The sequence below is a fragment of the Vidua macroura genome, chromosome 1, assembly GCF_024509145.1.
Source record: "Vidua macroura isolate BioBank_ID:100142 chromosome 1, ASM2450914v1, whole genome shotgun sequence".
NCBI lineage: Eukaryota > Metazoa > Chordata > Aves > Passeriformes > Viduidae > Vidua > Vidua macroura.
This window is the reverse complement of record NC_071571.1, coordinates 2,548,479-2,574,862: the sequence shown is the minus strand read 5'-3', so window position 1 is coordinate 2,574,862 and position 26,384 is coordinate 2,548,479. Positions and strand designations below refer to the sequence as shown.

At 46.9% G+C, this 26,384-nt stretch overlaps 1 protein-coding gene across 1 annotated transcript in view; it reads right to left on the bottom strand.

Moving 5' to 3' along the window:
* Nucleotides 1-8,560, bottom strand: part of OBSCN (obscurin, cytoskeletal calmodulin and titin-interacting RhoGEF) — a 168,714-nt gene extending 160,154 nt beyond the window's left edge. Inside the window, exons 1-2 of the mRNA XM_053972858.1 lie at nt 7,432-8,560; nt 1,179-1,448 (exon numbers count right to left, since the gene is read on the bottom strand). Of these exons, the coding sequence (XP_053828833.1) occupies nt 1,179-1,448; nt 7,432-8,560 (1,399 nt within the window). The remainder of the gene's footprint in view (nt 1-1,178; nt 1,449-7,431) is intronic.
* Nucleotides 8,561-26,384: the final 17,824 nt, after the last annotated feature.

The window sequence follows — 26,384 nt, the reverse complement described above, 5'->3', positions numbered from 1 at the left end:
AACTCCAGAGAACAGCTCCAGCTCCCAGGGATCTGGAGCTGTGTTTTCCAATCTAAACCATGCTGGTGATGGCTGCAGCCTGCACCACACACCTGGCCACAAACCACAGCTGCTAAACCCCCTTTCCACTGTGGTCAGCACAATCCCAGACAAAATTCATCACTCTACACTGGACACCAGACAAGATGGGTGTGACACTGCCAGGGGACACATCTGATGCTTGGGGTCATGTTAAGGTGATGTCTTAGGATACAGATTTTATATTTTTTCCATTCTGTACTGCTTTTATGTACAGCTCTAAAACTCCATAGCCTGTCAGCGTTTTATTCAGAAAAAACTATTCCTCTCTAGGCCTGAAACTCAGGGACACCTGACTGTCTCAGGCCCTGAGAGATGTAAACAACAGTGAATTCCCTTCAAGCTGCACCAACAGAAGTTTAGGTTGGATATCAGGAAAAAGTTTTTTACAGAAAGGGTGATAAAGTTCTGGAATGGCTGCCCGGGGAGGTGGTGCAGTCCCCATCCCTGGGTGTGTTCAACAAAGCCTGGATGTGGCACTGGGTGCCAGGGTTGAGTTGAGGTGTTGGGGCTGGGTTGGACTCGATGATCTTGAAGGTCTCTTCCAACCTGGTCATTCTGGGAATTCTGTGAATTGGGGGAGAAAACTTGGAGTAAATTACTTCATTACCTGAAGCTGTAATTGAAGGATTAACCCCTGGTATGTAAATGGACCAAACTTGTAACTGTATGAAAAACTCATGACCATTGTCCATCCTGGGTGTAGCTGCTCTTGGAGGTTTCTGACTGCCCAAGCTGAACCTACTGAAGGCCTTTAGTTAATACCCACTTTTATTCTCTTAATCTTATTTCAGGCAGCCACTCCAAGGTGTCAAAGAGAAGTCTACAGGGTCAGGCTACAGCTGGAGGAAGCTTCTTTCAGCATGGGCTCCCACTGGGTGACATCTTGTACAACACAGCCTGTCCCTGATGTGTGGCCTTGTATCCAAAGACACCCTGTCAGGAGCCCCAGGGACCCACCCACCACACTCTCACACCATAAGGGACTCTGCTCCTCTTCAGCGCCCACACGGACGTGGCAAATCCTGCTCACAAACCCGGAGCCTCACACGTGAATCCCACCCTTTTGGCCAACCTGAAATACCAAGAGCCGTTCTTACCTTGGACAGACAGCTCTGCAATGGTCCTGCTCCCTTCCTTCATCTCACAGATGTACACAGCATCGTCATCCGTGGTGACGTTCTGCACGGTGAGCCGGCGGTAGGTGCCCTCCTCCTCGATGTTGTACTTCTTGCTCTGCTGGAGCTTGGTCTCCTCCTTGAACCAAGCGGTCTCTGTCCCAGGAACGGGCACCTCGCACTGGAAGGTGGCAGATTCCTTCTCCCTGACTTCAAGATCCCTCAGTTTTGCCTTGAAGGGTATGGTGGGTTCTAAAGAGGGTAAAAACAGGAAGGAGAAACAAGAGTTTATGATGAGAGTAGGTTTAGATGGGCGTTTAGGAAGAAATTCTTCTCTGTGATGGTGGTGAGGCCCTAACACAAATTGCCCAGAGGAGCTGTGGCTGCCCCATCCCTGGAAGTGGTCAAGGCCAGGTTGGAGAAAAAGGCCTTCAAAGGAATCCTTCTAGAATTGGCTTAATGACAAACAAGCTGGTCACAGGACAGAGCACAGGGCAGAAATTCCAGGTGAGAGTGAAGAGCTGAGCTAGTGCAAGAACCAAAGTTTTAAGGGTCCTACAGCAGAAATCAGCTCAGCAGAGTGATCTGAAAGGGCACAGAGAGCTGTGAGGTGGCTGTGCACAGTCAGATGTGGGGGAAAGCACAAAAGGAGGAGTTTTCTGTTCTCCCCACCAGCACTAAAGGCTCTGTATCAGCTTTTGTCAACGACAATAAAAGAAATAGAGAACAAGCCCCAGCCTCCCAAGTGCCTCAGCCCTCCTCCAGCAGTGGGGCTGAGGGCCAAACCCAAGCATAGATCAAACCCACAAAGCAGCTGCATGACAGTGAGGGAAGTCATTTTATGAGCTGAAACAATGTCGAATTCCAGCAACAGCTGCGCTGTGACATCACCCTGATACCCCAGCCCTAAAGTGGGGAAAGGGGAGCTGGACTGAGGAGGACAGCCGGCGGTCAGGGCCACGGGACTGGTGCCACAGCCATGTCACACTCTTGGATTAGCCAGTGCTGAAACATTGCTCATGCTTTGTGAGAGATCGTGCCTCGAGATGTACCTTCACCTCCCAGTAATGGCTGTGCCAGCTCCCAGCTGGCTTTTGTGACTCCATCCTGCCTCACCACCCTCACAGTAAAGAATTTCTTCTGATATAAACCTCCCCTCTTTCAGTTTCAATAAGGTACCAGATTCTAAGGGCTTGACAGGACACCTGGAGGGAGCAATGCTATGGACTACTTTTGTTATCCTGAGGGCAAAACCTAGCTGGGAACCCACACAATATGACCAGGAACAGGAAGGTGACACTAACTCACCATGTCAATCTGGTCTTTTTTTTTTTTTTTTTAATGTCATGCCTAAGTAGACCTCAGTTTAAGGCAAGTCAAAGTCTTGCCTTGAAAAGCCTTCAGCTGTGGTTACACAGATCTGCTCTGCCCACACTCCAGATGGTGATTATCCTTTTCTTTCCTGATTTTTTTTCAGGGTTAGATAAGACATTATGATGAAATTCTTTATTCTGAGGATGGTAAGGCCCTGGCACAGGTTTCCCAGAGGAGCTGTGGCTGCCTCTGGATCCCTGGAAGTGTCCAAGGCCAGGCTGGATGGGGCTTGGAGCAACCTGGGATAGTGGAAGGTGTCCCTGCCCATGGCAGGGGGCTTGGAAGGGGATGAGGTTTAAGGTCTCTTCCAAGCCAAACCATTCTGGGATTCTGTGAGGCCGAGCAAGCTCTGATCAGAAGGAAGCAGCCCTCTGGCAGGAGGGAGGCTGGAGCTGCCACTGGGAACACGCAGACCTGCACAAGGGCCAAAAGGAAACACAAGCTGCACCTGAGAAGCACACAAGTGTACTCCCATACTTGGAGCAGCTGGCCATATCATTAACCCCTCTCCCTTTACAGTCACTAAGCAGTACCTAAAGTGAAAAAAAAAAAAAAAAAAAAAAAAAAAAAAAGCTATTCCAGGAAAAAGCTCTTAAACATTCAAGCACAGAAGGGTTGGTTGACTCTTAGGAGCTTGTTGCAGTAACAGTACTGCTCTCCCAGCCAGGGAAAGGCAGTGCAGGGCTATCTTTGGCAGCTTGGGGTCACAGATATCCTCTGAAAACAACTCTGCTTTCGTCCTGCTGACATGTGCACACACGTCTTATCTCCCTCTGAATGGAGCTTCGGAGCAACAGCAGCTGATAAACTGAATTGAAGCCTGGGATGAACCCAGCCCAGGGCTTTTGGAGATGTCAGAGTGGTTCCAAAACACAGCAGCCTCCTCCTCCTGCTCCTGAGCACACCTCCATGCTCTTTACAAGGTCTAGAATGGGCCTGGTCAGGCAGAGGGGGTTGATTTGGGTCAGGGGACTCAGAAGGACCAGGGATCTCCTGAGAGCAGGCATCCCAAATCATCTGGCCCATAACCAGCACCACACCCCGGTCAGAGAGGTGCAAATAAAGAGAGAAAATAAGAGAGCTGCCAAAACCTGCCCACTGGGAAAAATGTGAGAGCCACAGCAGAGCAACACACTGAGGGAGCACAGAGCAAGAGCAGCTCATGGAATTAGCAGGAAACTGCAAGAACTTAGATCAGAGACTCATTTTGCTGCCTGTCCTGAGGAGATATTTCTCCAGTCTGTCACAGGCTTTTTTGTTTGGTCCATGGCAAGCAAACTGGCAATGAGAGGATGTTATTTTTAAAAAGCAAATCCTGCTAACACATATTTTGCTAAGAATAGGTGCAGCCTGCAAAGAAGCCCAATGTTTTCTTAACCTTATCAAGGCACATCTGCCCTCCGGACCTCACTTTTTCACTTGCCTACACGTCCTTTCTTATTGCTGGAATTCTCACATTTATTATTCCAGAGGCAAGTTTTCCCCCTGTCTAATGAAAATGATCCAGGAAGGGTAAGAATATGGAAAATCCTCCCAGTAAGAGCTGGCCAAATGTGGATTGAGAAACTTCCACCATCTTCAGCCTCTGATTTTCCTAGTTACTGTGCTTTCCAAATTCCCCTTCTACCTCCTCATTTCTCAAGCTGCAATTCTCTTTCAGATCTCCAATGTGACTGTCATGACAGCAACCATCCAAAATCACATCTGATCAGAGGGAGAATAAGGTGGCCTCAGCACCTGGGTGTTTTTCCCATCTCCATCCTGTTTGGCTTGCAACCTTTAACCTTCTCATCCAGTATCTGGTTACTTTATTCAGGGACTCCAGTGAACACGGCTTGGCCCAGGGTGGAGACCTGAACTCTGTTCTCACCAACTTTACACATGGCCTAGGGAAACCTTCAAAGCCTTCAGGAAGCCCAGACTGGTTATTTATGTTCCTCCCATCCTCCCCACTCCTTGATTTGTTAAAGGTTTATTCTTGGGCACAATTTCCCCAACTCCTTTACAGCTCACATCTCAGTGTACGGACTGTGATTTTATCTCTGTTCCAGACACATTTCTGAATCTAATCAAGCTTCAGTTTTCCTTATTTAGGAGAGTGATTCTCTGCCCTGTAGCCTTTCTTTGTTTAAATTTGATTCACTAAATCCCATTTAGGAACAGCTCAAAAATATATTTTTTTTTCTCCATCTCAGTGATCTTTAAGGCACAGGCTCAGCAAAGTGTTCACAAATAACGGGTTTCTGAGTCCTTAGGTATCTAGGATCTAGATTAACAGAATATAGGAAGCTTTCTATGGGTGTTCCATCCCGGGAAGTGTTCAAGGCCAGCTTGAACAGGGCCCTGAGCAACCTGCTCTAGTGTGTGGCATCCCAGCCCGTGGCATGGGGTTGGAACCAGATGTCCTTTAAGGTCCCTCCCAGCCCAAACCATTCTGATCCTATGATTCATGGGGTGGCTCCTTGGAGAATTCAATCTCTCCCACATGGCTGAGCAAAGAGAAGTTTGCACACCAATGTGATCTCCCTCCCCAAGCCTGATAGCAGATGAACCAACGGCATCACCAGTGACACAAACAACAGAATTAAAAGTTTTTTTTTTCCATCTGCTGCATCATTCTGACCTGTCTTGGGAGGGCTGAGAAGAACTCCTGGTGACACAAAGGAGAGTCATTTAGCAGGGCCTAATAATAACCCACACACGTAGATTTTCCATGGCAGCCTTGGCCTGGACAGGGAGCCAAACGTGGTGCAGCGTCAAAAAGAAACAATCCATAAACATTTCCACTTCAGCCTCCTGACTCACAGGCAGCTCTGGACAACAGACACGGATCAATAGCCTTTTCCCATGGTGCTTGCTCCCAGCCTGGCTGCTTCCTTTGCTTTCCCCACCTCCTTTGGAACAGGTTGCAGCCGTGAGAGCAATAAGAGAAGCACAGGCAGAGCAGGGGGGGGTTGTTTTTGCAAAGTGTTGGGCAGGGAACTGAGCTTCATCCATCCTCAAAGTGATCACCCACCCAAGGGCTGATCTGCAGCTCTGAGCCCCAGCTCATGAGGTAATCACAGCTTTATGGAACAGGACAAATGCCCTTCCCCACACCACTCAGCACCTCCAAGGGACAGCAAGGGGTGGGACAAGTGCCAGTGAGTTCCACGGATCAGGTGTCACTGATGGACACAGGGACCGAGCCACTGATGGGAAAGACTCTGAATGTAAAAGGAGATGTCCCAAAAAGGAAAAAGAGAAAATCAAATAGCACCTGAGAGTCTCAAAGATGAGTATGGAACATAGATAATTCCTACTTATCTGGATTCCTAATTTATTTTGCTGCCAGTGAAAAATCATCAGTTTTACCACTCGAGTGGCAAAATCTTACCACTCTTTTTGGCAAAATCTTTTGTCTCTGACAGCTCGTTTACAGGTGCTGCCTGGGTTGCAAAACTGCCTGCTGTCCTCTTGCCAAATGGGAGAGCAGCTGGACAATTTTGAGCTTCCTGGATTGTTCAAGGCTAGGTTGAATTGGGCTTGGAGCAACCTGGTTTGGTGGAAGGTGTCCCTGCCTGCAGCAGGAGGTTGGAATGAGGTGATTTTTAAGATCTCTTCTAATTCAAACCATTCTGGGATTCTATAAAAACTGTGTGTCACGCTTTTGCTGCCATTGTGAAGAACTAGGACCGACCTTCACAAGTGTGGAGTGACTTTCTGAAGGCAAGTTCTTCACCACTGACTATGGCAAACAAAGGCATCCTGGACCTGGGAGGTTTCTAGGAGCATTCAAGGAGCACAGACTACCCAGCAACTCAAGCTGGGAAAAGGCTGAAGAGCCTGGCAAGAACCAGGCTGCTGGTGGGTCACTGTACAGGAAAACTGAGCTGGACTGTAATTAGAGTTGGAGTAGGTCTCCCAGGGGATCCAAGGCAGCCTGACACGCTCATCTTGTAAGGAGAGGTTTCCACTACTACTACAAATGGCACATCTGAGTAAACCTCATGGTGAACACAAACCCAGATGTGATTAAAGCCTGGAGGGTGAGACAGGGCATTGGCAGGCACTGACCCAGAGCATGAGAATGGGTCTCTTACATCACTGTAAAACCAGGCCTGACAGGAGCCTTAGGGGTCAGGTGCACCCCAGCTGCCCCACAACCAGCTGATGCCTTGAGAAGGCTGACCTAGAACAGAGACTGGATGGAGCTAAGGAATAAAGTAGGGATTTATTAGGAGGCTTCAATAGATCCACCTTGGGCAGCACAGGAGCCCAGCCAGAGCTGCACCCCAGGTGAACTTAAAATGGTCACAAAATGCACGACCAGTCACAGGGCCTAACACTTTTATAAGTTTTGGTCCATTAGCGTACTGAAGCTAATTGTCCCATTCCAGCTTTAGCCCATGCACTCCCATCCTGCTTGTTTTTCTCTCTCCAGCCCACCTTGTTTGTGCTCCTGGGCCTGAAATTTGGATCATTTGTCCTTGGTGCCCAGCTGGAGAAGGAATTGTTTTGTCTCCCTGCTCTGTGCAGAGAGCTCACCATCCCCTCATATGAAGCTCAGACCCACACACTAAAGCAGCACAGAATGTGAAAAACAGAAAAGCTCAAACCTGTTCTTCTCCATCCACCCCTGCCTGGCACCTCTTTACTGCCCTTCCTAAGAACCACCAGCAATGGGACTCTGTCCCCACGTCATCATCTATTCAAGTGCACAAGCCCTTTCCACCAGGGGGGCTTTATTCACATCTAAACACACTCCCCTGCAGCAGTTTGGAGGCAGAAGTGCTGTTCAAACCAAACCACCCACCCCACCCCAATTCAAGGGTGTGCCCTTGCAGGCACGGCCACCCTGGCGAGAACCACAGCCACCCACCTTTGACAGTGACAAGCACAGAGCTGTAGGTCTGCCCCGCCAGGTTGGAGGCCGTGCAGGTGTACAGCCCGTTGTCCGTCTGCTTGCAGAAGAGGATCTTCAGCACAAAGTTCTCCTGGTCGTCCTCGTAGATGACGTGCCGCCGGCCTTCCAAAATGACCTCGTTGTCCTTCTTCCACACAATCACGGGCTTGGGCTCGCCCGTCACGTAGCAGCTCAGCTTGGCGTGCTTGCCCTCCGTCACGCTGCAGGTGCGCGTCAGCGCCCCGAAAGTGGCGTTGCGGGCCCCTTTGGTCAGTCCCGCCGCCCGCTCGTAATCCCGGGACAGGCTGTAGCCGATGCCCGACAGCCCCTCTACGGCGGAGTACGACTGGGCAGAGGCCGCGTCCAGAGTCCCGTGGGAGATGTCCGTCTTCCTGATCTCCTCCCGCCTCTTCTGCAGGTGGGACAGCAAGGAGGCCGTCTTTCCGCAGCTGCTGTCCCAGTTGCTGCTGACGCCCGGGTTGGAGGAGCCGTGCGTTTCCACCACCAGCGCGGCCGAGGCGCTGGCGGAGCCGATGAGGTTCTCTGCCCGGCAGGTGTAGGTGCCGCTGTCCCCCAGCTGGGCACACTGGATGGTGAGAGCGTTGGACTCCCCAGCAGACTCGATCTGGAAGCGCCCAGCGTCTGCCTTGTTCCTCAGGTATCTCCCATCCTTCTCCCAGTTCACCGAGAGGGGAGGGCTGCCCTGGACTTTGCATTTGAACATGGCGTCTTCTCCCAAGGTTACTTTGATGTTGGAAGGTTTCTGGATGAAGTAAGGGGCTGACTCTGTGACTGTGGTCTCCTCTCCCACTTTGATGCTGACAGCAGCAAAAGCCTCCCCGATGGTGTTCTTGGCCCGGCAGATGTACTGGCCACTGTCCTCCAGGTTCAGGTCGTAGATGGTTAGCCGATACAAATCCCCATCCTCCGTGGTTTTAAACCTTCCCCCAGACTGGACTGGAAGTTTATCCTTTTCCCAGCTCACCACTGGGATGGGGTTTCCAACGATCTGGCAGCTCAGGGTGGCATCCTTCCCCACAGACACCATAAACGCTTTGGGCCGGGTCAGGAAGCGCGGGACCCCGCTGAGCGAGCTGTAATCCATCCTGGCTTCCTTCCTACAGGGGGACAGAGAAAAGGGTCAGGAGAGAGCAGGGCAGAGGGTGCAGCCAGAGAATCACTGCACTCCCGTGGTATCGGGGTGTTTGTCACCTGGAACCCTCACGTTTTCAATGCCCTTCTCATTACAGTGAGACGGCCTTGAAATATTATTGGTTTTGAGGATTTCTTATATTTGAGGCTGATAAACTGCTGCGTAAGGCAGCTCACTTCCCCACAGAGCCCCTGGGCCAAACAGAACTCTTTGGGCTGTTCAAGGAGCAGGAACACGACGATGCCTTTCATCTGTGGCACTCAGAAAGCGGCCTGCACAAAAGCTGTGTGACACATAAATCACAGAATCACAGAATAATGAGGTTGGGAGAGACCTCTAAGATCATCAGGCCCAACCTATGCCTTAACACCTCAACTAGACTATAGCACCAAGCGCCATGTCCAGTCTTTTTCTAAACACATCCAGAGATGGCGATTCCACCACCTCCCTGGGAAGACAATTCCAGTGCTTTATTATTCTTTCAGTGAAAATTTTTTCCCTAATATCCAACCTATACCTTCCCTGATGTAGCTTGAGGCTGTGTCCTCTTGTTCTGTCAGTTGCTGCCCAGTGGAAGAGACCGACCCCACCTGTCTGCAGCCTCCCTTCAGGGAGTTGTGGAGAGCAATGAGGTCACCTCTGAGCCTCCTCTTCTCCAGGCTAAACAACCCCAGCTCCTTCAAACGTTCCTCACAGGGCTTGTGTTCCCAGCCCCTCTCCAGCCTCGTTGCCCTCCTCTGGACGCGCTCAAGCATCTCAATATCCTTCCTAAACTGAGGGCCCAGAACTGGACACAGCACTCAAGGTGTGGTCTCACCAGCACCGAGTTCATGGGCTGGCTCTGCCACCACAAGGAATAAACTGAACACCACATTCTGAGAGGTGGGTCTGCCCATTAAGATTCTGCCTCCACCACAGAATGGTTTGGGTTGGAAGGGACCTTGAAGACCATCTCATTCCACCTCCCTGCCACGAGTAGGAGTGTCACCCCCTAGACCAGGTTTTCTGAGAAGATTTGAGTGCACCATTTCTCTTAAAGCTGTTTAACCTCTTTGGCCTCATGGTGCCTCTGTCCTGGCAGCTCCTGTCTGACCATGGCAATGGTCCTACTCCAGGTGAGCACATCCCTGCTCTTTCACCTTCAAAGTGCTGCACGCAGCAGAAGAACCAGAGCTCTGGGTGCTGTAACTCAGAAAGGAAATAAAACCCAGTCAGTGAGACAGAAATATCCTTCTTAATCCTACAGCAGTTTGGCTTCCCTGCTGGCCACACATCCACCCACTCTCTCACCCAATGGCAGGTGCTCTCACCATCTCCCCCCCAGCTCCAGTAGAAATCAACAGGAGCAAGCCAAAACCCTGCTTTAATTTCTTAAATCACCATTTCTCCATCCTCCTCCAGCTCTTGTTAGTGCATTTTGTTAATGCACAAATTGCTGATGGCATCAGGGAGTGAGGGTTGGATCGACTTGCTTCATGACCTTGGGAAAAATCTCTTCTTTTCCCAATTTCTTGTCTCCCCTCCCACTTCTTCATATCAAGATAGGGATGGGCTAGCAAATAATTATGTGTACAGTGTATATATGAGAATGTACTTGCTGAGGTAAATGACAAATTGTGCATGAAAATTAATAACAGATTAAAAATTTAATTTAATTTATGCTGCTAGGAATTGAAAAATACAAGTTACCATTAATTCCACACACTGGAAAAGGAGTGTCACAAAAATACAAAATTGTATTTGTTATGAGAGCCCAAGAAACTTTTGGGCTCAGGCACAGGGTGGGATTCTTGGGGTTGTCCTGAGCAAGGCCAGGAGCTGGACTCAATGGTCCTTTGTGGGTCCCTATGATTTTGTGATCATTTTTATCATTCCAGATGGTATCACTGAGCCAAACTTCATCTGAGTCACAGATCTAAGGCAAAGCCAAATGTAATCCTTCTACATTTAACAGAAAATATACCCCATGCTCTGTCCTATCCTGTGTGTCCCACTCCAAAGAACCCACAAAATGACAAGGAGCAATCAAAGACTTTTCCTTCTAGATGAGATGGATCCTTTCTAGGTTAATTCAATTTTGGTTGCTTTTGTTTCCTGGTATTGAGCAAATTTCATTATTCTGCCACAAGTCTTTAGAAAATAAAGAAACAAGTTTCAAACATTAAATCTGGGAGGGGAAAAAAAAGTAACAGGGAAAATTTACTTTTAGTAAATGCTAAGAGGGTAAAGAATGATTAATTTGCAGTCATCAGTGCTAAGACCAACTGACTTTCTGACAAGTGGCCACCTTTAATACACAAATCTCTTTTTCTCTTTGTCTCAAACTAGTCTAGAAACCTGTGAATTAGTTTCAACTTCTCTGGACCCTCTTACCACCTCCAAGCTCTGCCCTCAGCTGAGCTTTAAAATGTGTTTTCAATAAATGCTTGTGCAGCTGCAAGCAGAGAAGCTGCATGAATGGTTAGAAGGGGTAGATAGGAGCCTGGGGCTTGAGCCAAAGTACACTGAAGTCAGTGGAAATTTCCACTGAAGTCAATTGATTGACAATCAGAGTCTCCTGCTCATTTGGGGAAGGACCATTTCAATGCTCAGAAGGAGATGCTGAGGTTCAGCTCAACTCTGCAGTGCCCAGAAGAACCCTTCACTGCTTTAACTAAGAGCCAACAATCAAAAGCACAGACTCAGAGCTCATGTCCTAACATTTCCCAGCCATTAGCTTGAATTTCAGGCTGCACTGTGCCATCAAAGCACTTGGGTTCACCTTCAGGAGACACTGCCACGTCTCACCCTTCCTGGGTTCCTATTGTGTCCAGTAGATGCATCACTCTGATTTATTCCCAGCTTCACAGTGTCAAAAAAGAGCACAACAATAGAGTTGCTTCACTTCTCCATCAAACTGGGCTCTGCATAGCATGGGCAAGTGCCTGGAGCACTGAGGTGGCCACAGAGACACCAGAGGAGCTGCTTGGGAGCCAGCCAGGCACCTCCCAGCAACCAGGGGCTTCCCTCAACCCACCTGTGTGCTGTTTCCATCCCCTGGGCCCCAGGACACCTTTCTGTGCCTGGAGGAGCAGGGTGAGGGCTCCCAAAGCCTGGCTCTCACTTCCTAAAGTGCATCCTTCTCTCCCTGCCTTTTCCTGCTAAGCTGTGCCCAAACACACAGAGCTTGTTCCCCAGCTGGTACCTCTGAGAGTCAGGAACGGCCAAAAAACAGAGAAGCTCCTGCCCCAGATGCCTGTTGGTTTTGCTCCTGGGCCAAACTGGTGCAGCAAATCCATCCAAGATGCTTCTTCCCAGTGGCCTCAAGGTCCAGCCTCCCTCTCCCAGTGGCTCCCAAAAGCTCATCCGGTGTTTGCTCCCGTCCAATACAAGATCCTGTGTCCACAGACCTCCTAGTGTGGGGTGAAAACCCACATCCCCTGCTCTTACCCACGCCTCCAGCAGCTCTCACCACGTGCCCTCACACTCTATAAGGTTTTCACACCATTATGAACGGCCAGGAGGCCAGAAGAAAATCCAGGGGTCAGTGAAAACAGTGCGTGCTCATCATTATTTTAGATATTTTTCTAACATGGAAAGAAAAAACAGGGTTTATTCCTTGCTCTGGTGCTGGCTTGCTTTTATAATTATGAGACAGACATTTCAGTTCTCGTATCTTTAGTCCCCATCTGAAAAAGAGGGGGGGAATCTTGTTTTAGGGGTGTGGAGAGCATGAAATGCAGTAAGAGGCATGAAATCCTAACCTGCAGCAAGGATGAGGCTGTGTGTGTACCTAACACATCTAACAAGTTCGACAGGCTGCACAAGATAAATTACATTTTATAATTTCAGATAGGATAAAGTGCATCACACTGGATTATGATGAAAAATAGAATTAGGAGTCAGGAGAGGACAGACTTGTGAATGTACTGAAAGGACAAGATTTAATATTCCTAATGTGTAACTTGTCAATCAACTTATTCAATAATTACTCTGATTTCAATTATTTACATGTTCAGTCAAACTTCAAGAAAGCTCAGTAACTCTGAAGCTTTAAAAAAAAAAATAATAGCAACTCTCTGCACGTGCCAGGACAGATCCCTTGGAAGCAACAGGACCAGCAACAAAGCATGAATAAACCTAGTCAATGCAAATGCCCTTTCCAATAAATCTCAGACATTTGCCAGTGTCATATTTCCCCATGTAATCCCTCTGTGATTAATCATTTGCAGCAGAGATCACATTCCCATCTGGGGCATTTCTGAGCACGCCAAAGGCAAACTGGCAGCACTTATAATTTTGCTTATGTCTTTATTCATTCAGATTTTCCCTGGTTTGTGTCTGGGGAAAGAGGCAGAACTGCACAGAGCTGTCAGATAATGCAAATAGATCACTGCCCCCGAGCCAACACGCAGCTGGTCCAGGCCTCCTGCCCACTCCTGTGCCAGCACTGCCACTGTCTGCCCCACACCTGCTTCCCACGGACAGGGGGATGAGTGCCTGGCAGTGGGAACCACCATGGAGTTGTCCAGCTCCTGCTGGAGTACCTGGGAGTGGAACTCATCAGGAGGTGGAGAGCCCTAACAGTGGTGCCACCGAAACCCAGAATGGTTTGGGTTGGAAGGGACCTTAAAGATCATCCAGTGCCACCCCTGCCATGGGCAGGGACACCTCCCACTATCCCAGGGTGCTCCAAGCCCCGTCCAACCTGGCCTTGGACACTGCCAGGGATCCAGGGGCAGCCACAGCTTCTCTGGGAATTCCATCCCAGCCCCTCCTCACCCTCCCAGCCAGGAATTTCTAATTCCCAATCTCCCATCCATCCCTGCCCTCTGGCAGTGGGAGCCATTCCCTGTGTCCTGTCCCTCCATCCCTTGTCCCCAAGTCCCTCTCCAGCTCTCCTGGAGCCCCTTTAGGCCCTGCAAGGGGCTCTGAGCTCTCCCTGGAGCTTCTCTCCTCCAGGCTGGCCACCTCAGCTCTCCCAGCCTGGCTCCATCCCAGCCTCCTGGGATTCACCGTGCAGTGCTGGCTGATGGGTTGGTTTCACGTTGCTTCATCAATGCTGATCTGAGCCTGGAAAACCTTCTACAGCCTCTGAGAAGGCAGAGGTCCCCCCATGGTGAACTGTCCCCCAGGCTGTCAGCAGCCTGTGATGGAGCTCTTTGTGTGAGAGAGGACAGGGGCAACAGGCTATTCTCTGTCCAAGCCTTTCCATTCAAGGATTAGAAAGAGAATCCTGTCCACCAGGACAGTCCATCTCCTAAAACATTCCCGAGACAAAGGTGGCCACGAGTAGCAAAATTAGAGATTTTGGGGACATAATTAAACCTAAGGGATCACCAAGGTCCAAACACAGATCAGAAGCTCAGAATTTCTCTCAAACCACATTAAGCCTCATTGTGACCCTGTTTGCTCATTTCCTCAATCCTCTTTTACCCTTTCTTTACCCAAGTCAAAAATGCGTTGATTTGAGGTATTTTTCTTGCCTTTGGAGTTTATGTTTCCTGAAATTCCTCTGCAATGCTAAATTCTAATCCTCTCACTCCTTTTCCTGACAGGAAAGGCAGGATTTACAGGGAACCTCCTGTCTCTGAATCCTGAGCTTTCAAAGAACATCACCGAAATGAAAGCTCCAGATAAAAATCAAGGCAGCGCCGGTATTGCTGTAGTTTACATGACTTATCTGCTTGTATTGTTCCATCTAAAAACATCAGGAAGTGGAATCTGTGGGTGGGAAGGGAAGTCGATGAGTTGTCTAATGGGAAGTTTGGGTTTCCTTTGATGTTTAAAATTCTGCTGGGGGAAAACAGCAGTAACCCAGCTGCCCTCTTGCTTCCAAGCAGCCTCCCAGGGAATGGAAAGCTTTGGAATAGCACAAGTGTTGGGTGTCAGCGGCAGGCTGGGTGACATCAGCCGGGCTCTGGTGGGTGCCTGAGAGCCATCACAGCAGACAGGGAGCTCTGGGGGTGAAATGCACACCAGTGCTCCCTGCCCATTACACCCCCAAATCGGGGCTCAGCGCGGATTTGCGCCAGCGCTCTAATCCAGGGAGGCGGGATTTGTCCCGTTCCACCGGAGCAGGAACGGTATCTGTGCCTGAGGAGCTGGGCTCAGGGCTTAGCTTGGGCTACTCTGAATTCCACTTCAGTGAGGGAGAAGCGATTTTGGCATGTCCAAAGGTCACTGGATGAGCAGAGGGGAGAGGTTTCTGCGGGGGATCCGTCACTGGAGGTGTCGGACGCGGAGAACCCGCAGCGCACGAAGCCTTTTGCAAGGAGCTTCTAACTCGACTCAGAGTAAGGCTTGTCTGCATTCCCTCCCATCCACAGCCTCCATCCTAAGCCAAAATCCATGGGAGATGCTGAGGGAAAGCTCATGGCAGGTCAGGGGCTGACATGGTGCTAAACACGGTGAGCAGCCCTCAGGGGAAAGGAGAAGCTCAAGACAATTCTGACCTTCAGGGTAGGGCTAAATATGCACCAAGTGCCTCAGAGGGACCTGCATCCCCCTCATGCTCCCCCTATTAATCCCTTATCAATAACCTGGATGTTCCCAATGATTGGTAGCAAACAAGGGTTCAAACATTTAGAGAATTCCAACGAGGAGCAAGAACAAATCACGTGGTTTGTGCACGTCACTGGGCAAGAGGGTCAGATACCTCCCAGCCACGTTGGCAGCAGACACTTCATAAAAACCACGAGAGATTCAAGGCACTTAGGTGATTTATGTGGTTAAAACACTTTTTATCTTTCCTCTTTACAGAGGAAACTCATCCCACTTTCAACCACCGGGCCAAAAACCATTTTCCATCAACACACTAACAGCTCCAAGAAACTCCATGCAGGGAAGGGATTTACTGCAACATGGGGACTTCACATTCCACCCTTGATGGAGCTACAAAACCACCCCTGAAACTCTCAGAGGCCTAAAACTGCACAGAGCAGCCCCTCAGGACTCCACAGCAGCCACATTTCCTTCTATTTTTCCTGAGCCTCCCAAGGCTGCTCTGACAATAGCAAAAGGCCACGGGACCAGGGAGGTCTGGGCACATTGTGATGCTCACTCCTGTTCTGTGGGGCTGAGAATAAAGGAGACAAATGGAGAGAAAACACACAAATTCCAGGGTTTCCACCCAGGAGACAGAAAAGGAGCAATGTAAATCTAGAAACTTAATCACAAATTTCACCCAACTGCATTTTGCTTTCCACACAGGCCTGGAGAGAAGCAACTGTGGCAGAATCCCAGGAAAAAAAAAAATAGATCTTCAAGGCTAGAAATGCTCCTGTTTTAGCCCATGTGATCTCCTACACGAGGGAGTTGCAGGATCACAGCTCCCATATGGACAAAGAATTCCCTTGGTGACAATCAGCCGTGGCTCCGACCTAAGCCCCTGTATTTTAACAAGTGGACGTCATTGTCATTACAGTCACTCCACCCCATTGAGCTGTAGGGCCCAAAATAGCCTCAGCTGTCGAGCTCCATCTCTCCCTATCTCCCCTCAGAACCATTTGGAGAAATGGGAGGAGGGTGGGGGGCTGCAGAGTGGATCTACATTGACACCAGAGAGGAGCTCAGAGGGAAAAAAAGTCCTGGCTGAAGAGAAAAGCTGCACTGAGATTATGCCCTGGAAATAAAGCTCTTTGGAACGTTCCTTTCTGCCACCTCTCCATGTGTTTTCCAGGCTCTACATGCCCAGTGGTGTCTCAGATTTGGGGACAAAGTGTATCGAGTTGAGTCTACATCTCTAAACCTGACTTTTTTCACTTTCCTCCTCTGGAGGCTGATCTTTGCTCAGAAATAATTCAGCAGAACAATCCACATTTGGCTCAGAGCAAAGGAAGGATGGATTTACTACCTGCACCTTCAGCTCCATCCCCAAATATGTTTCATAAAGCAAAACATCCTCCAGCATGGCACAAAAACAACCTCACCCCTCCCTCAGCTACCAACGACCTTCTCCACTTCCTGCTGGACATCAGCATCCCCAGATCCACCTCTCCTCAGCTGAAGGTTTTGGTCTTACCTGGAGTCTTCTCTGAGTCTGAGGAGGACAAAGCTCTGGGCAGAGGAAGAAAAAGCCGATTCCTACTGAGATGAAAGGAGGGGGAAGAGGGAAGAGGGGAACAGAGGACGTGGGGAGACCATGTTGGCTTGGCTTTCCCCCCCTCTTTCCCCTCCAGGAAATAAAACAGAAACCCCAGCGGCGGCAGGGACGCGCAGCAGAAGGTCCCCCCAAGTCCCCCTGCAGTGGCTCTGCTGGCCAGGGTTAGGCTGTGCCACCCCCCCCTCCCCGACCCTCCTCTGGGTTGTCCTCCTCCAGTCAAATCGCTGACGTGCTTCTCCTTCCCTCCACAGCCCAGCTCCAAAATAGCTCTGGGTGTCATTTACCGGGGAGATTAAATTTCCTGCAGCACAGAGGCGAAAGGGCAGCGTTTTAGGGACTCGCTGCCACAGCCCAGCAACAGGAGGGGGCAAAAACCCCATCAGAAGTGGGTGTTTGGGTGGGCTGGGGGACAGGCTGTGGGGACAAGGTGGGTCAGAAGCGTCCCTCAAGGGTCCATCCCACAGCCAGGTGCTAAATGTGACGTGGGGACTCGGGAACGGGCGGCTGCTGAATTATCAGCGTCGCACACTGGGCAGGAATTCTGTCCCAAAGGCATCAGATCAATAATAGGTTTATTTATAACCTCCCAGACAGGAGCTGTTACAATGGCAAATCAACAGCAAATTACTAATCCTAAGTGTGTCTCTGCCCCTTCACCTTGTATATATATATATATATATATAAAATATATATATATATATATGTATGTATGTATGTGTATATGTAGGTTATATAATTCCCCACCTTTTTGCCTCGTGAATACAAACACTGTGCAAAAATCGCCTGAGCTGCCAATCCATCACATCTCAGATGCTTGAGACCATAATTGCTATATTTACAACTAAAATTTCTAGTTTTTAGAAACAATTTCCTTGGAGTCCGCACCAATTCTTATTGGCAATTGCAATACTTTAAATTTAAAGCTGATTTCTGCTAATGGTTGAAGAGCTACAACAGAGCCCGGCAGGCCCCCCCAGAACCACTTCAGCTCTGTGCAAATATCAGGAGTGAACTGCAAGATACGCTTATTTTTGGCAGTAAACAAAGCAGATAAGGTGCTGCATAGCCCAAGGCTCTGAAGACACAGTGATAGGCTGTGTTAAATCACTTTTCAGGGCACAAAAACACCACCAGGGCAGCAAAACAGAGTTTTAGCTGGGATTTTTGAAAGCAGAGCTTGAAGAGAATCGCAGAATCCCAGAATGGTGTGGCATGGAAGGGACCTTAAAGATCATCTTGTTTCATCCCCCAGGAATTGCCCAAGGCCAGGCTGGACAGGGCCTGGAGCAATTTGGGAGAGTTGGAGGCGTCCTTGCCCATGCAGGGGGTGGAATGAGATGAGGTTTAAGGTCCCTCACAGCCCAAACTATTCTGTGGTTCTACCAAAATGAATAATTAAATTACAATATTGAGGAGAAAAAAGGATTTAAGGTGCTACCTGAATGTCCTGTGGGCGGTTTTATCCAGTGTTCAGCTTGGTGAAAAACTCATTCCCTCCTGAAGACAGTGCCCACTGTGCTCATTCTCCCCTCTCTCCTGAAGGTGGTTTAAAGCTTTAGCTGTAGGACTTAGAGAGACTTCCCAAAGACACAGGAATGTGCCCAGGGTATGTTAGCAACAGCTCTCAGCAGGATTCTCTTTGAATCAGCAGGATTTGATTTCTGACCAGGATCATTTGCACTGCTCCACAAACTGAACATCAGCAGACTCCAAGGTCTGTCCCCAGCTGGTGCCTCAGGTTTTGGCTTTTATATTTTTCAGATTCTGTGCTGCTTTAGTGTGTGGGTCTGGGCTTCACATCAGGGGATGCTGAGCTCTGTGCACAGAGCAGGGAGACAAAACAATTCCTGCTCCAGCTGGGCACCAAGGACAAATGATCCAAACCTCAGGCCCAGGAGCACAAACAGCGTGGGCTGGAGAGAGAAAAACAAGCAGGATGGGAGTGCATGGGCTAAAGCTGGAATGGGACAATGAACTGCAAGGTGCAAATGGAGCAGAGCTGATCCCAGTGAGAGCCCCCGGGAGCGCTCGTGCATTTTGGGACCATTTTGGTTGATCTTGGGTGCAGCCCTGGCTGGGCTCTGGTGCTGCCCAAGGTGGATCCATGGAGGAGATCCTTTCCATAAATCCCTGCTTTATTCTTTAGCTCTGTCCAGTCTCTGTTCCAGGTCAGCCTGCACAAGGCATCACAACTGGTATGTTGGAATAATCCAGTGTCCATTTGGAGCAAACCAGAGCAAATTTTCTTTGCATTTCCCTGGCTTGCATTTCCCTGCCCCATGCAATTCCCACAGGCACCAGGTAGATTTTTATGGGATCAAGCGAGCAGTGCCTTTCCTTTAACATCTTGGTGACTTTGAGGAACATCTCAGAGACTTTATGATCTCCACCTTGAGGTTTTTTTGGTAAAGGACCACCTGCATGTACCAGAATTGCAAAGAGACTCCACCAATGCCCTGGGCAGTCTGTGCCAGGGCTTGGCAATTCTTTCAGGGATGAAATTTTCCCCAGTATTCAAACTAAACCTCCCCTGGCACAACTCTGTCCCTGTTCCCTGGGAGCAGAGCCCGACCCCCCTGGCTGCCCCCTCCTGTCAGGGTTTTGTGCAGAGCCAGAAGATCCCCCCCTAAACCTCCTTTTCTCCTTTTTTTTTTTTTTTTTTTTTTTTTTTTTTTACCCTAGTTCTCCTGACATGAGTTGGATTGCCTGAGCTACCCCTAAAAGTCACTAAAAATTAAAAACAGAGAAATATCTCCAGTACCAATGAGCTATTAACTTATCCAGGAACTACAGCTTGTCATGGGTTTAAAATAAAGGAGCATCTTAAAACGATGAGCTAATAAAAGTTCCAGTTTATAGAGAGAATGGTGAAATGCTTGAAAAAAAAAAAAACACCTGAATTTGGATGAAGACAAATAAAATATCATCAGGCACAACACTAGTCCCTTCCTCTTTGAAATAAAAGCTATTTTATTTCTTATATTTATTTATATATAAAGCTATATCTATTTATAAGATCTTTTCCATAAGTGTGTTTTCTGCCCACAACAAACATCAGGAAGATGTGCTCGAAACAGAAATTTGTGCAGTTTTAAAACACAGAAAAATCTTTCCTTGCACTTGAAAACCATATCTGTGAGCTCCAAACCTGCCCCATGTTATTTCCAACAGTTCAGTTGGAAATAAAAGGATGTGAAACAGAATTAACCAGAGTTTACAGGCACCAAAACAAGCTGTGTTTGGGCTTTCTCCAAGAAATCAGTTTAAATTATTTGAATTATAATAACTAGCAAGGCTTGAGGCACTACATCTTATTTCAATACTCCTCTGAAGTATGAGATTTTTTTTTGCATAAAAAGGCAAGTTTTTGTAAAAAAAAAGTAATTATTCCTGCTTCTCTCTGTGGGAGAACTTAATTTGACTTTTCCCCCATGTGATACTGCACAAGAATTTAAAAGCTGATGCTCATTTATTTCTCAGTATGTTTACTTAGATTTTACAACTAAAAAACCCCGTTGTGTTGCCTCCCAGTCTAGCATTGTCAGAAAAACAAAATTAAATAAAAATCAATAAAAACTTTACACAGAAATAAGTTACAGAAAATGAGATCATTTTTTTTCCTACCACATTTAATTCTGATGGGAAGAGCACCTAATTCTGAGTTAAACCTCACAAGAAGTTCCCTAAGGCACTTCTATCATGAGGGAACACATTCCCCTAAAATTTTACTTATACCAGGCAATGTTAATTGGGAAAGTCATGGAGGGCACAGAAAATTAATATATAGAGGCAAATTTAGTATTACATGGATTTGAAAAAGAACAGAGCGACTGGGATAATTTTTCTTCAACTCCTAACTAGATTAATTTTTTCTTAAAATGCATTTTTTTTTTTTTTTTTAGAATTTCAGGACAAAGAATAAATTGAACAAACAAGGCTGAAGTGACACATCTTGCCAAGGCTTCCAAAAAACCTTATAAATGTTCCTTTTTATTTTATGCTTTCCTGAGCTTCTCTGCTCTTAACATTAAACTTTTTGCTATGTTGCTAATAAAAGACCTAAATTTTAAAATTCCTGCTGTGATTTAACCCTGTGTATCCCAAACATTTTGTCAGGATGCCTGGAGATGTTTGCCAAGTGGCCACATTTGTGCATCCCATTATGGATTTTTGCCCGTTTCAAAACAACTGAGGAGATGCTGGATTCCAAATCCATTTGTGCTTCCCAGTAACCCCCAAATCTTCCCAGAGCTGCACCTGAACAGCATTTTCCTGGCATTAAGAACTAGAGTGGAAAAAAAAACCAAAAAAACAAACAAACAAACAAAAAGAACAAACAAAGAACAAACAAACAAAAACAAACAAAACCAAACAAACAAAAAACAAATAAAAACAAAGAAAAACAAAGAAAAAACAAAGAAAAAACAAACAAGCAAAAACAAGTAAAAACAAGCAAAAACAAGCAAACAAAAAACCAAACAAAAACCAAACAAAAAAAAACCCAAAAAAACAAAAAAACCCAACAAAAAAAACCAAACAAAATAAACAAAAAAACCCAACCAAAAAAACCCAACCAAAACAAAAAAAGAAAAAAAAAAAAAACCCAAACAAAAAACCAAAAAAAACCCAAACCACCCACACATTAAATGAAAGGTTAAAAAACCATTTCCTGAATTTTGGGATGGTGGAAGTCTAAGCCTGGCTGAAGCCTCAAGGGACTCTGCCAAAATCAGATTTTCAGTAAAATTAGGGCTCTGATGGCAAAATCTGTGTGGCTCAGTTGGGCCAATCCTTCAATTTATTCCATTTTAACAGTGAACAAAGCTCTGCACCACAATCCCAAACTGTCCACAGGTCTCTCACAGAGCCAAGTTTATTTCCTACAGGAGGAAAAAAAATATCATGCTGGTGGAAATAGACATTTTATAACTTTTTTTTTGCACTGAGGGCAGTGTAATTGCCATAGAAAAACCCCACACTTGGTATAAAAATGTTTTTTTGCTCAGATGTGGATTCCCCAACCCTGGAAGGGTTCAAGGCCAGGTTGGATTGGGCTCTGAGCAACCTGAGAAATAGTTCTATTAAAAAAAAAAAAAATAAACATTCACAGCACAAAGCAAACAAAAACCCAACCAACCTGAAACAAAAAACCCAAACAGAGAATCCCAGAGTGGTTTGGGTTGGAAAGGACCCAAAGAAGTTCTATTAAAAAACCCAAACAAATAAACAATCACAACACAAGGCAAACAAAAACCCACAAACAAACAAAAAAGAAAACAGAAACCCTAAAACAAACACCAAGAAAATTAAAAAATACCCAAAAAAATCACCAACCCAAAACAAAACATCAAATAAAAAAAACCCAAACAGAGAATCCCAGAGTGGTTGGGGTTGGAAAGGACCCAAACAACCTGAGAAATAGTTCTATTAAAAAAACCCAAACAAATGAACAATCACAGTACAAAGCAAACAAAAACCCACAAACAAGAAAAAAGAAAAAAACAAAAACCCACAAACAAAAAAGAAAACAAAAATCAAACCAAACAAACACCAGAAAAAATTTTAAAATACCCAAAAAAACACCTCAAAACAAAAAATATACCCAAAGAAACCCAACCAACCAATCCAAAACAAAATTTAAAAAAGAACAAAAAACCCAGAGAATCCCAGAGTGGTTTGGGTTGGAAAGGACCCTAAAAACATCATTTTCCACCCCTTCTTTCCACCCTCCACTACCCCAGGTTGCTCCAAACCACATCCAACCTGCCCCATGCTAAAAAAAAAAAAAAAGCATTCAGCCAACAGCACGAGCCTGAAGCTGATTTGCCTTTTGAAATGTCTTTTACTGAAGAAACTTCATCCCTTTCAGAGAGTTGCCTGCACAGAATGTCCATTTTTAGGTGTTGAAGCAGCACCACGGGCGCTCCACGGTCACACACATCCATCTCTTCCCTGCTTCCAGCTAAGGAAGATGTGTCAGCAGGGACAAAACGGGCTCGTTCCCTCATCCCAAACATTCCCCAGAGCTTGCCCAGTGACTCAGCCCATCCCACTCTTTCTGCCTCTCCAGCTCACCCTTTATCATCATCATGAGGAGCGGCTGAGGGAGCTGGGGGTGCTCAGCCTGGAGAAAAGGAGACTCAGGGCTGACCTCAGCACTCTCCACAGCTCCTGAAAGGTGCCTGTGCTCAGCTGGGCTTGGGCTCTTTCTCCAGGAACTGACAGAACCAGAGCACACAGCCTCCAGCTGCACCAAGGGAAATAGAGGTTGGATATCAGGAAAAAGTTTTTCACAGAAAGCTGATAAAGTTCTGGAATGGCTGCCCGGGGAGGTGGTGCAGTCCCCATCCCTGGGTGTGTTTAACAAAGCCTGGATGTGGCACTGGGTGCCAGGGTTGAGTTGAGGTGTTGGGGCTGGGTTGGACTCGATGATCTTGAAGGTCTCTTCCCACCTGGTCACTCTGTGAATCAGCAGAGAAACCATTTCCCTTTTTGCCAATACCCCACGAGCAGTGGCAGTGACTGCTTTACTCAAAATAAAGATTTCATGGCCACATTGTTATTGGGCGAGTTCTGCTTTCCAGGGAATTCCAAACCGAGTGCACATCCTGTTTGTGACTCACCTTGGACACGCTGGAGAAGCCAAGAGAGATGTTTAAGCTCTAAATTCTTCCAGCACCCCTGAGGGATCCATCCCAGTACAATCCAAGCACCAGCAGTGCCTCTGTGAAAAGCTCAATCTGTCAGAGATGTGACATTCTCAGCAAAGTGGCTATAAAGACTTGATACACAAGGGAAAATTTGGATAAAAGCCTGACAACCAGGTTGTTTTTATTAATAAAACTATCTTAAATACTTTACTTGTATGAAAATGACCTTGAATTATTTTTTACATTAACAAAACTATCTTAAATATTCTACCTGCATGAAAAGGACCTTGAATTATTTTTTACATTAATAAAGCTATCTTAAATATTTTACTTGCATTAAAATGAGCCTGAATTATTTTTACATTATTTGAACTTATATAAATATTTTGTTGTTTGGGTTGGTTGTTTTTTTTTTTTTTTATTACCCTCTGGAAGGCAAAGATCCCCCAGGAAAGAGAGAAGGAGCAAGCACCAAGGTTTTTATTCAAGTGTGCTCTCCTCAAAGGGCCCCATTCATTTAATGATGGATATTTATATCGTTATTTATACATCTATTGGCTGTACTCAGTGTCACTTACAGATCTTTAGTGTGATTACATCCCAACAGGATGCACATCCACACTTGAAAAATACAAAGTGCCTGCTCGATGGATTTATAGTCCTAGAAAGGCACATCACAACAGAATTCAGCCCTTAAATGTTCCTCAGCTGGAACACAAATCAATCACTTACAAGCTGATTAAGCACCCAGGAAAGCACATTTACATCCCAGAACAGCTCTGCTTCACAACTGCTGCCAGAAGTTTGTCTTTAAAATCTAGCTCAGAGACTCGGCCTGAATTTTGAAGGGATTCTGATTAAAGCAAAATGTAACTTTGCTTATGATAAATGATGCTTCTGCTGAACAGAGGGAAAAGCTTTCTCTCAGCTTAGCAGTGGCCTCAGCTGAGCTGCACCCACCCTGGGACAGAGGCAGCTGCACAAGCAGGACAAGAACATCATGGACATCATTGCCAAGGGCTGGTGGTGCCCCATGCTGCTGTGAGGGCTGAGAGAGGGACTTGGGACAAGCAGAAAAAGGGGAATGGCTCCAGATTGAAAGGGAGCAGGTTTAGATGGGATATTCAGAAGGAATTGTTCCCTGGGAGGATGCTGAGGCCCTGGCACAGGGTGCCCAGAGAAGCTGTGGCTGCCCCTGGATCCCTGGAAGTGTCCAAGGCCAGGTTGGACGGGGCTTGGAGCAGCCTGGGACAGTGGGAGGTGTCCCTGCCATGGCAGGGTGGAACAGGATGATTTTTAATGTCCCTTCCAACCCAAACCATTCTGGGATTCCATGATCTGCAAGAAGAGTGGAGTAACTTACTCTGTGAAGGTTTGTGAAGGCTGAACCAACACCCAAGAGTGAATTCCAGACACGCCTCCATCCCTGTTTCTTCCTGGTGACACCATTCATCTGAGTACCCTGATAAAAAACCTTGACATGAGCCAGACAGATTTTATTTCCCCCATTAATAGCTGTGACTTCCTCTGTTCAATCCCTCTTAAAGAGCTGTTTGTTCTTCTGGACATTGAATTTTAATGGAATTGCCTGCAGCCTTTGCAGTGCCAGGGATCTACCAGGATAACAAATCCATCTTTTCCATTAAAATCTCCTTTACAACATGTCAGACATCTGTTGAAAACTGATTTATGGATTCCAGAATTAAGAAAGCAACACCCCACCAATTCAGCCAAACCCACTCATTTTTGTTTAAACTTCTGACACATCATCACCCATCTTATTTTTCAAATCTAAGTGATTACAGTCCCTCCTGTTCTGGGGGGAATCCTCGAGCTTCCAGGGTCACACTGGTACAATTATATTGATTAAACTCCAGCAGACCTTGAGTTCTTCCCTATTTGCTTCAAGAATGGACAAGCCACCCTGAAACCCATGAGGAACAAAAGCAACTCTGTCATTCAACAGGTTCTGTAGCACAGCAGGAAGAGAGATCAGGAACAGCTCCTGGGAGGGGGGGATGTTGGATTGAGCCCTTTTCTGACCCAGGGGTGAGGCAACTGAGAGGTGTTTTAAAACTTTCATTCCATTTTCAGTCTCATGAGAAGGGTGAGACAATACAGATGTTATAATTCACTCCATCACAACCAGAAGCCAACTATTTCCTAATGACAATACACTGTCAGTGTTTCTTGGCCTATCAGCTTTAGCCACACCATGCTGAAAATGCCTTAAAGCCAATCATCTGAAATTACCCCTCGTGGGTCCTACTGCAGTGCATCTTTCACAGTTCTATTTCTCCAGAGTAGCTGGTCTTATTTGCAAGGCCATCCTCTGAAACTTGTTTCCAGCTCCATTTCTCTCTCAGCAATGTCTGTCCTATTCCATGGCATTTCTAAGGCAGCATTTCTTGTCTCAAGGTTTGCACACACTGTGTGAGCCTCTGTCAGGCTTGGAGAATTCTCTGCAAACACATTTCCTACAGGAGGAAGCTGTGATTTATAGAAGAGGATGAGCTGAAGAACTGTGAATGCAACAGAGCCTGAGATTCAAAGCTCACCAGAGGACATTGCATCTTCTAATTATTGATGAGATTATTCCAGGCCAGGAATAATCAATATTCCAAGCCCTGGCTGGACAGGGCTTGGAGCAACTTGGAATAGTGGAAGGTGTCCCAAGGGGTAGAACAAGCTGAGCTTTAAGGTCCCTCCCAACCCAAACCAGTCTGGGATTTAACCAAGTGACTTCTCACAGCTCTGAAATCCATCTACATCTCTCAAAACCAGCATTTGTCAACAAAATTAAAGACCTGTGTTATCATAAATTCTCTCTGTAAGTCAAAATGCCCCCACAGCTCCTTCAGTCATGACCTACCCGAGGCATAAAGATCTGGGAATTCTGTACCACAAGCAACAGCAGAAATTTCTTTTCTTTTTTTTTTCCATTTATCTAAATTCCCTGCTCTTGCAACCCAGCACTCTCAAATTAAATATTTATCTAAGCAACCTCATTCATCAGCTGCAAATCAAAGGTCTCCTCAGTAAG